This window comes from Macaca nemestrina, chromosome 17, assembly GCF_043159975.1.
Source record: "Macaca nemestrina isolate mMacNem1 chromosome 17, mMacNem.hap1, whole genome shotgun sequence".
Taxonomy (NCBI): Eukaryota; Metazoa; Chordata; class Mammalia; order Primates; family Cercopithecidae; genus Macaca; species Macaca nemestrina.
This window is the reverse complement of record NC_092141.1, coordinates 33,859,889-33,871,289: the sequence shown is the minus strand read 5'-3', so window position 1 is coordinate 33,871,289 and position 11,401 is coordinate 33,859,889. Positions and strand designations below refer to the sequence as shown.

Here is an 11,401-nt window from a genome sequence, read left to right as displayed (position 1 = left end):
AGGAATGATCCAGGCTGGAAACAATGCAAAAGTTCACCAAAGGAGAAGGGAGAAATGAATTGTGGTTTTCATACAACAGAGTAGCCCTCAGTAATAAAAAGGGGCTAGGCCACAGGAAACATCAATGGGCCTCACAACTGAGCAGAAGCAGCCAGATCCAAACAGACACATGCTGTGAGAATTCCATGCTGTAAGGAGTCAAGTTGAACAACAGGCCAGAATGGCGTCACCCTTGGGGGTCACTGACTGGGAGGGGCACGAAGGAGTCTTCGAGAGGCTGGAAGTGTTCTGGATCTGGTTCTAGGTGGTGATCGCACAGGTATTTACATCCATTAACAACAGGCTGAGGCTGGTGCAGTGGCTGACACTTGTAATTCAGCACATTGGGAGGCTGAGGCAGGAGGATTGCTTGAGCCCAGGAGTTCGAGACCAGCCTGGGCAGCATGGCGAGACCTTGTCTCTACTAAAAATCAAAAAAGTTAGTGGGGCATTATGGTGCACGCCTATAGTCCTGGCTACAGGACGGCTGAGGCAGGAGGACTGCTTGAGCCTGGGTGGTTGAGGCCACAGGAGCTATGATCGTGCTGCTGCACTCCAGCTTGGGTGACAGAGCAGGACCCTGTCTTAAAACAAAACAAAAACTCAAACAGAAAACCAGGATCTGTACATTTTACTCTACCTAGACAATATTTCCATAAAACCCTGCTAAAAGAAAAAAATCTCCCAGAATCCAAGGAGACACAGGCACAGCTCAGAGTTCCAGCAAATCAGCACCTTAGCATCAGCTTGAGCCTGGGAGGTGAGTCACAGGTAAGCAGCTTCACTATTGAGTCCGGCCCATAAAGGAGGGCCCTGTGCTCCACGCCCTGCCTGGAGGGGGCCCAGTCATACCCAAAGGCTGACGTGGTTTTAGACTAATCGACAAAGTAGGGAGGCACTTCGAGGCACAGTGCCGGCACCATTCACTCACCACAGTCCATTCCCAGTGGTTAGCTCTGGTCTTCAGGAGACCAGAAGCAGCCCTTGGGAATGTTCCTGCTCAGAGCTCTAGTATTCAAAGTTGCAGATCCTTCTCAGAGGCTCTCTGTTCTCTGCCCTGTAGACTGAGGGATCTCTTCAAAATGTGAGTCTGCCACCTCACGCTCATTAGGATGGCTATGATTAAAAAAAAAAAAAATCTGAAAAATAACAACTGTTGGCTAGATTGTGGGTAAACTGGAACTCTGTGAAAACAGCGTGGCTGTTCCTCAAAAACCTCAACATAGAATTACTATATGATCCAGCAGTTCCACTTCTGGGTATATCCCCCAAATAACCAAAAGCAGGAACTCAAAAGAGACATGTGAACACCCATGTTTGTAACAGCATCATTCACAAAAGCCAAGAGGTGAAGGCAGCGTGTGTCCATCAACGGATGACTGTTCAACAAAATTGGGCTAGACATACAATTCTATACATAGTATGAATAGCCCACGTTTGAATCTTGGCCCTGTCATTTAATTCTTGTGTGATCTTCGTTAAGTTCCTGAATTTCTCCAGGCTTCCTTTCCTCGCCCATAAAATGAAGCAAGTGAATGTGAACCTTAGAAAGATGCTGTGGGGATTAAATGGGCTAATGCATGAAGAGGACTTGGGGCTGAGCTCCGCACATAGTGCCCACACGCCAGCACCTTTAGAGTCACTCCTGGACTGCACTGATCCCGTGCCCAGACCCGTTCACCTTTGCCAGTAGTAGAGTTCCTCAAGGAATCCTTCCATCTGCAGTGATGCCTTCAGCACAGAGGGCCTCGGCAGGGCAGTCAGTGATGCCCGTAGACACCCGAGTCCTGTTGTACAATGCAGGAGACCCTGGGTCCTCTCGTCCAGTTCCCTTTGGAAACCGCATTATATTGGGACAGCCGTATTGAACCACATTAATCACTGAAACATGCGTGAACACCCCCGCCTCCCCGCTGAGAACATACTCATTGAGTGTATTCTACATCTATAAAGTCAGATATATGGTTCTAACTGCTTCCTAATGGGCTAATTAACAGTGCACCTCTCTCCCGCAAACAGGTTATGCCAAAACAGTACTTTGTTTGCCTCACTCAGGAAATCCAGTAGTAGTTTAAGGCAGCAGTCGCCAACCTTTTTGACACCAGGGACCAGTTTCATGGAGGGCAATTTTTCACAGATGGATGGGGATATACGATGGTTTCAAGATGAAACTGTTCCACCTCAGATCATCATGCATTAGACTCAGATTCTCATGAGAAGCACGCAACCTAGATTCTTCACATGCGTAGTTCACAATAGGGTTTGTGCCCCTGAGAATCTAGTGCTGCTGCCTAACTTCATCCTATTGTGGTTGGAGAGATGCTTTGTTATGTTATCTGTTTAAATCTATTGAGACTTAATATGTGGCCTACCACGTGGTCTATCCTGGAAAACGTTCCACAACTTAGCAATATCTTTTGAATACAGTAGGTGCTCAGTAAATGTCTGACCAGTAAGTTCCTAGACTTCTGAAGAGAGGTTCTGGAGCGAAAGCTGTGGCCCGAGTCCTGGATTAGCCACCCTGCAGCTGTGTGATCTTGGGTGAATACCTTAACCTCTCCGCTTCTCATTTTCCTCAGCTGAAACATCACAATTCTTACCTCGTGGCCTTATGAGGATTAAAGTGAGATGGTGTTTAGAAAGTACCTCTTCTCCACCTATCTGTATATATAACTGACAATGAGGGGCTCCTAGAAATTGGATTCAGATGACCACCACCTCATCCCTCCAAGGCTTCCATAAGGCTAAGGCACCTCCAACTCAGGAGATGCTGGGCCTACTCATGGCTTTGTTGCTGCTGGGGCCTGGATGATCTTCCTCTGCACATTGTGGGCCTTTGACATGTGACTTCTCCATTCCTCCATCTCTTTAGAAACACCTGCTGCTGAGGTCCTGGCATAACTTCTTCCTTTGGAAGGAGCTCCTTAATCTATAGACCAGGGGTTCAGTCACCCCAGACCTATCTATTCCCATGCCACCCATCCAAATGGTCCCCAGGACTCACCTGGAACTGACCAAAGCAAACACAAGCCCCGGTACACCTTGGTATAATTTTATTCACAAACTCCAGACACCCAGGCCTGGCTTACCACAGAGGGCATGTTCTTGCCAGTGGCAAAAAAACCCGATACAGCACGCTTGTTAATACTAACCATTTTAATTTAAATTAATAGCATGTCTGGAAGACAAATGCAGTTGATAGAAAATATAAAAACTTTACTGTACAAATTTTACATCACATTCAAAAAAAGCAAGTGTGTGGCTTGGGGCCACAGAAGATGCTAGGTTTGCACACTGATGAGATCCTGGCTAACACTGCTGCATAGCACAAACTCCAACCGGCTTCACATTTATGTCTCCACCCCCACCCCCACACCAAATCAACACAGAATAACACAGGTTTCCAGGGCTTGCCATTCCTCTCTGTGAACTCAAGAGGAAATGCCGTAAGATGACAGAGGGTGTTTTGATTTGGTAACATGGAGAGATCAACTTTGCTACACACTGCTTACAACCCCAAACTAGCTAGGATGCAAGACTTCGAGTTAGACAGAAACCCAGGGGGCTGCGGCTCTGGTGGTTAAAGGCAGCAGGGCTTCAGAGGTGAGGCTGGAAACTGGGGATGCCTTGGTGGGCCAAAGCTTGGGCTCCACTCTCAGACCCCAGAGGGGACTTCCGCAGCGCTCAGGAGCTCTCCCTGAGCTCTCCCAGCCTTCTCCATCCCCTTCACAGTTGGCCGTGAGGGCTGAATTCACAGTATCTGTCGTCCTTCGTGTGTTTCCAAGGCAGATGGAGAGAGCACACAGAAGGGCAGGTGTGCCTTCCTAACTTCAATTCACAGTCACTGAAATACAAGGGGAACGGGGGGACCATCATGGGGTGAGGTGGGGTTCTTTAAAGACAGGCAGTGCAGAGGTGGCAAGCTGAGAGCCAGCTGCCCCCAGTCCTTCAGTTCCACCTTTGGGGCCCAGTGCCTTCTGGGTTCCTCGAAGGTAACAGGGCCCCACCAGGTCATTAGTTCCTTAAGAGCAGAGACCATGACTGCTCCTATCTCTAGGTGCCCCGCACTTGCAGAAGACCAAGTGCACTGTAGTTGCTCAATGAGCGCTTCTTTAACTGTGATGCTCACGAGAAAAAGCAAAACCCAGACTGACTTTCTGTGGGCCTGCGCATGCCCACTGCGGCCTGGTGTCAGGGGTTGGGGAGGAACTGAGCCTACTGGCTGAGCTGACGTCCAACCGTGGGGCTCACCAGTACATCCATCGGGCCTGCTGTCGCCTGGACGAAGGCCACCATTGCAATCGAAAGGTGAAAGGCTGGAGACACACGTGATCCCTGGGAAAGGGCAGGTGTGTGGGAGGCCAAAGGGATGATGGGGCAAAATGAGCAGTCCCATTATAGCACAGAAACTCCACACGGAGCTGAATCCACGTGGTTTACAGCCTCCCCACATGGACTGGGAAGGGTGAAGATGCTGATGGCCAGGCACGTTGGCACTGTAACATGGCTGTGCCCTCCAAGGAGGGGCTGACCAAGGGATGCCAGGCCTGGCGAGGAGGCAACTCCATAGCTTGCTGGCAGAGCAGCTCATTTTCTGTGGCATTTTGACCAGACTCTGGAGACGGGGGCTCAGCTAGACGGGGCTTAACTGGAAGGGGTGGGAGCCACCTCCCTCCCTTCCCAAGTCTGAGCTCAGAGCATGGTCACAGAATCCAATCACGTCTCCACTCCCATCACCCTTTTTCCTTTCTGGTTTTGGAGGCTAATGCAACCTAACCTCCACTTAAGGGCTCCCTTTTGCCATCTGGAACTTTTCTCTGCAGGTGAGAGTTCCTAATGAAGACAAGTGTGGTGCTCTCACCTCAAAGACTTTTCCAAATCCAGCCCCTCCTGCTTCAAATGGACACAAGTAGAAGGCCTAATGGTGCTAGGGAAGGCTCTGCAGACGGGGGCCAGCTAGGTGGGTCTAAGTGAAAGGGGTGATGGGCCACATGCCACCCAGTTGAGCTCAGAGCATGGACAGAGGAGTTGGAAATGGGCTAAGGGGTTTCAGCAGGATGGAAATGGAAGAAGTGGGCAGTTCTAGAACCTTCTGGCATGACAAAGGGTTTTTACAGTGCCAGGGTCACCATGTGGCTGGGAAGGGGGCTCCGGTACCTTTGCCATCTACTCCTCCTCCTTCCTCCATCTTCCTTGTTCCCACCCATCCAGCTCTCACGGTCAGATGGCAGTCAGGGACTGGGATGTAGCTAAAAGCCAAGGCCCTGAGTCCCATAACCTTAGTGCCTGCCTGGGGGCTTCATCAAAGACTCACATCTGTACAAGCCATGGATGTTTCCTCACCTTGTAGCAGAAACCCTGGCTGGGAACGCCCTGGTGAGTTCAGACCTTTTTTGGATTCTGTTTCTACTTTTCGAGCAGGAGCAGCCTGGATTACAGGGGTGAGAAGGTGAACCCAAACTCTCCAGGAACTCCAGACTCCTTCATCTAGCTCTGTTCCTAGCCAGGGTTTCTTCTGCAAGAGGAGGAAGGGGCAGTATCCCTTTGAAAGGACAAGGAGAGAGCCCTAGAGAGAGAGATTCCCCTGATGGGGTCTTGGGCCAAAAAGCAGAGGCCAGGTCAGACCTTCTGGGCTCCCCGCCCTACCCCAAGAACAGCTGCAATCACCATGTCTGTCTTCCTTCTGGCCCAGCATGGGTCCCCCACCGCCTACCAGGTCCTCCAGAAGGGACAGCCATTTCAGCCATCCTGGCCATCAGTGCCAGTGCATCGATGCACGGACTGTTTTTATTATTACCTATTGTAAAACATCAGGTTCACTCAGGAGAAATACATGTGTAAACATTTGCTGTCTGTCACGACAGGTTTGGTTGTTGGTGGTGTCATTTTAAGAGATAGTAGGTGCAGCTCCATCTCCTGAGTAGGGTTTATGGCGAACAGTCTGAATCTAGGATGCGTGCTCCTGGTTTGCAGCGCTGGGCAGGCAGTGTTTTTTGTCGTGGTGGTTGTTTGGATGTTTCAGAAACACATTTTAAAAAGAAAGAGATCAGCAGCGAAAAACCACATGGCTGGCTACATCTTTGGATTACTGGACTCCAGGACGCCCAAGCCAAACCTTTCAAACCGGGGTACAACTTTGCTGCTGTTAATGCTGCAAAGAGGAACAAAAACAAGAATTATAGCCCCATTGGTCTTCATCAGAATTAGGGTAACACTAGTTAGGAAATGAGCTCAGCAGAGGACTTGGCCTCCAACAAGAAATGAAAATGATTGATTGGCCAACAGCCCTGGCAGAGCTGCCCCTGGTCATACTGAGTCCAAGGCCTCAGCTACACTCCAAGTAGTTCTACTTGGAGCAGCAACAGTGGCTCACTCATCTCCAAGTCCCAAGCTCCCAGCATGCTCAGTACTGCTGTGGGCTCCTCGGAACTGTTTTCTCATTTGCAGCCCAGGAAAGCTCTTGCTCCAAGTAGAATTGAGAGAGAAGAGAAACATGACCCCCAGGATACCAGGAGTTACAAGGCATGTTCCTTTTAGAAATAAACCCTAATACTGGGGTGCATCAGGGCCACCTGGGAAGCAGGTTGAAATGCAGATTCCTAGAGCCCAATTCCGGAGATCTGGGTTCAGCAGGTCTGGGGAGGGAGAACAGAAACCTGCATTTAGTAAACAGTGCAGTAACTGCGGCAGGGGACCCGGCAGCCATGCTCTTGACAAATGCTGACCTGGGGTCTGGTTTATGGCACACTGGGCAGGTGCAAAGGAAGTAATTTTGCCAGGGTGGCGGGGGGGGACAGGGCAGAGACTTTGTTTTCATCAGAAAAATTGTCTGGAGCCAGGTACCTCTTTGCTTTAAGGCAACTTTTCTGAGGGTGCCACTGAAGACACAACCCTTCTGAGCTGGTATCTTTCATGGCCACAGAACTTTCTGTGTCTTCTGATCTAACTCTATAGAGGAGACTGAGAGACACGAGCCCAGCAAAGGGTTCCTGTGACCAGGATGCCAGCCTCAGGGCAGCTCTGAAATCATTCCACTCCTTGTTGGACAAAATTCCCACAGGTTAAAAGCCAAGTCAATACCCTCCCAACCTCCGCCTGCCGCGCACTAGGCACACACCCAGTGGGAGGCTGGTGTACTCAGGAGGGTGGAAGGCATCTCACTAAGGTGTTAGCAGTGAGACAGAGCCACCCCAACAAAAACAAGACCAGCCCTCAGAAGAACACGGGAGCAATCAGTCACGTCCAGGAAGGTAGTTAGAAGCTGCCCAGACCGCCTTGGAGGGAGCTCAATTAGTGGGATCCTCTGAGAGCAGTTACTCGGGCATATGCAGGCAACGTGGAGAGGGCAGAGGGCCAGTTTTTAAAACAAAGCAAAAGAAGTAGCCTCGAGAGAGACGACTGGAGCAGCAGAGGTGGCATCCCCTGGGTTAGTGCCCGCATCTCATTTTGCATTTTAGCAGAAGTCACGGTGCTGAGTTGTTGATTAGGAGGAAGAAAGCCCCTGGTGCATGCAAGGCAGCCAGGCCTACAACCTACAGAGGGAAAGAGAAGAAAGCAAAGAACAGCATCAGAATCACAGCCCCATGCAGAGCCTGTCGGGAGCTAGAGGTCTGGCCAGAGCAGCTGGACAGGGGACTCCCTTTCCCTTCCAGAAAGAAAGGGTCATCCTGGACTCCATCCCCCAGGCTTGGCTGCACTGCACGCTCAGAAGGGAGCCTGGGCACAAAGAACCCTCTCTAAGCTCCCACAGGGCACAGTTGCAGCACGTTTATAAAGAGGCTGGCACATGCCCACAGCTCCTTAGCCCTTGACGAGCAAAATACTTCCAAGAGTATTTCTGCTTCACTGAATTCTCTTCCCTTGAGCTCTGGCCAGGGGGACTGGGATCCTGGCGGCTCAAATCAATGACCCAAGTTCTCTCCGACCCGGGGACAAGCCATCCGTCCACTCGTGGTGTGGACAAAGGCCCCGCTACATGCTGTGGCTCTTCTCTCACCCAGCGAAAAATGCAAGCCTGTGTGACCCTTGCTGGCAGCCATTTCAGCTGCAGAAACCTCACTTTGGTTTGCGAGAATAAATGACACAAAGATGGGAGAAGCTGGGTAGCAGCGACAGAAAGGAAGTGGGGTTTGCGTCAGGAAAACCAGAGACAGGCAGCCAGCGAGGGAAGTAACAGGAACACACTATTCCTCCAGAACCGGACAGGAGCTCTTAAAGTCAGGGTGGCCGTAGCGTCCTTTTCCATAGTAGCGGCTCCTCCAGCGACTGGGAGTGCCCAGCAACCATTCCGCCAGGCGTGGGAAGAGCGCAGTCCGGCCCCAGCAGGTGATGGAGTCAGGCACGCGTGGACAGGTGGAGGAATCAGTTGATGGGAAAGGGGGAGATGACAGAACAGCATATCCACCACCCCCCGAAAATAAAAAAATGACAAGATCAATGGGAAAGAAAAGAGAAAGTGAGAATTAGGGGCAAGTGTGTAGAAAGTAAACACTGTGAACAGGAAGCTTTGACACAGACTCATTCAGGAAAGGAAAGCCTGCAAGCTCTCCTTGAAGGGGCTGGGCAGGGAACAGCCCCATTTGTGACTCAGTTTCCTGCCTGTGAAATGAGAAGGTGGGACTACATGGTTTTTAGGGAATCTGGAATGATGTTCTGAATGCCAGTGTCCACCTAGTGGAGGCTTTTGTTTTGTCGGGGAGAAAACCAGGGCCCAGCTTGTTAAGCAAGTTGCCTGAGGTCCGATTGGAGCTTGGCCTCGCCACCTCACATCACCCTCCTTGAACGGCTAAGAGCCCCATGCTCCTGCTCTCTGCTGGGACAGTTCTGGCTCAAAACCCAGCCCTGACGACCTTCTTCCAGAGACTCTTCCTCGTGTCCCCCAGGTGGATGCAGAGGCCCCCATCTGGGCTGTATCACAGCACTTGGCATGGTATCACCCTTTGCCCGCATTCATTCATGCACACCAAATATTTAGTGACCAACTATCATGTTCCTGGGACTGTACTAGGAGCCAGGAATACAAAGGTGATAAGAGTCCTGATGTCATTACAGTGTGTCTGTTTGTCTTTATGACACTGGAACTTCCTCGCTGGTGGAACCCTGGCCTCGGCCATCTGTTTCCCCGGGCGTGCAGCAGGTGTGCAGCAATGGCTGCCTAAAACGCACACCTCTATGGCTATGATCCATTACCCTACATTTGTACTGGACTCCGACCCATCCTAAGAGCAAAATACTGAACCCAGTATTGCATGAGATGTGGTATTCCCTAACCACACACTGTCATTCCTCCAGACCATCCCTCTACCTGGCCTGAATCAGCGAAGCACCAAGCATTTCTTTAGTGAATTCTGCAGGACAGAAAACTCATGCTGAGTCCTTCCTCAACTGCGGCTGGAGGCCCACTTTGGTTCTTTATCAAGACAGGGCCTGGAGGCCGGGCATGGTGGCTCATGCCTGTAATCCCAGCACTGCAGGAGGCCAAGGCAGGCAGATCATTTGAGGTCAGGAATTTGAGACCGCCCTGGCCAACATGATGAAACCCCGTCTCTACTAAAAAACCCACAAAAATTAGCCAGGCATGGGGGCAGGTGCCCATAATCCCTGCAACTTCGGAGGTTGAGGCATGAGAATCGCTTGAACTCGGGAGGCGGAGGTTGCAGTGAGTCAAGATTGCATCACTGCACTCCAGCCTGGGTGACAGAGCAAGACTCTGTCTCAGAAAGAACAAAAAAATAAAAGACATGGCCTGGAGGCTGGGTGCAGTGGCTCACACCTGTAATCCCAGCACTTTGGGAGGCTGAGGTGGGTGATCACTTGAGGTCGGGAGTTTGAGACCAGCCTGGCCAATATAGTGAAACCCCATCTCTACTAAAAATACAAAAATTAGCCAGGTGTGGTAGCGTGTGCCTGTAGTCCCAGCTACTCAGGAGGCTGAGACAGGAGAATCGCTTGAACCCAGGAGGTGGAGGTTGCAGTGGGCTGAGATCGTGCCACTGTACTCCAGCCCGAGTGACAGAACAAGACTCCACCTAAAAAAAAAAAAAAAAAAAAAAGACAAGAAAAGAAAAAGATAATGGCCTGGAAAACAATGTGCAAGCCAAATCTGGCCACACACTAAGAAAGGTTCTGACTACTTTAAAGGATTAAAAAACAGTAACAAAGAACATGTAACAGAGACTGTGTCACCTGCAAGCCCAAAGTATTGACTACCTGACCCTTCCTAGGATAAGGAATGCTGCCATCACCACACGTGGCGCCAGGTACGGGAGTTGGGGATGCAGCTTCTCCAGGCACTCAGTGACACACACACACAGGGACGGGGGCCTCAGGGGCTTTCTTGGCAGCAGGTGGCAGACAGGCTCTTCCTCTCGCTCTCATGAAGAGCAGCTCCATGTTATGGGTTTTCTACAGCGGGACTCTGCGGGAGATTCCACTTGTAGAAAGTGTCCTTTTCCTTAAAGTTTATAACTGGCCAGGCGCAGTGGATCAAGCCTGTAATCCTAGCACTTTGGGAGGCCGAGGCAAGAGCATCACTTGAGCTCAGGAGTTTGAAACCAGCCTGGGCAACATAGTGAGACCTCATCTCTATGTGTACAACAACTGTTATTTGAAAAGCTTCTCAGAAAGGTAAACCTATTCTTAGTTTGCAGATTGTACAGACACAGGTGGCAGGCCATACTTGACCTACAGGCTGGACTCCTGGGTGAGATAAATCGATTCACTTTCTACATGGTTGGGGGCAAAAATACCAAAAGAAGACTATTTCATGACATGTGAAATCCCAATTTCCAGCATTAAGTCTTACTGGCACACAGCCAGCTCCCTGATTTACGCCGTCCGTGGCTGCTCCCGTGTTGCGATGGCAGAGCCGAGAGGCTGTGGCAGAGATGGTGCTTGGCACACTGCCAAAGTTGGCCCCCAGAGTGAGGACTTGAGATGCCCTCTTGGCCTGCAATGCCTCCAATATTCACCTGGCCCCTTACAGCAAGTTCACCCGCCCTAGACCTGGCCCAACCCCTAGCCCAGAGACTTTTGAATGATGTGGAAACTGAGGCCCAGAACAAAAAAGGACTTCCCAGGTTCTCACAGAGCATTCGTGACAGGGCAGAGGTCTCTTCTGAGTGTTCTAGCAGAGGCAACCAGAGGGCAAAGGAAAAAGGGAATGAGATAGAATGCAGGAGAGACGACAGTGGCCCGTGACCTGGTGGACATCACCCCCGCACCAAGGGGTGCAAAGGGCTGTGTGTTAAACCAGGAGGCAGACAGCTTCTAAACCCAAGTGACTGTGGTCCCCATAAGAGGTGGCCGGCTTCTTGTGTTTCGGTGGGTGCCATTGTAAGCAATATTGGCTCTGCTTATTTCA

The 11,401-nt window shown here is 50.7% G+C and overlaps 1 protein-coding gene across 5 annotated transcripts in view; it reads right to left on the bottom strand.

Moving 5' to 3' along the window:
- Positions 1 to 3,079: 3,079 nt before the first annotated feature.
- LOC105475948 (kinase suppressor of ras 1) overlaps positions 3,080 to 11,401 on the bottom strand; it is a 169,491-nt gene continuing 161,169 nt past the window's right edge. For 4 of the 5 annotated variants that reach the window (XM_071082562.1, XM_071082563.1, XM_071082559.1 and 1 more), the window contains one exon: positions 3,080 to 6,190. In XM_071082562.1, coding sequence (XP_070938663.1) covers positions 6,112 to 6,190 — 79 coding nt within the window. In that variant the 3' untranslated portion in view covers positions 3,080 to 6,111. Of the gene's footprint in view, positions 6,191 to 8,223; positions 8,305 to 11,401 lie in introns of all 5 variants that reach the window. The other variant, XM_071082561.1, reaches the window with a different exon arrangement.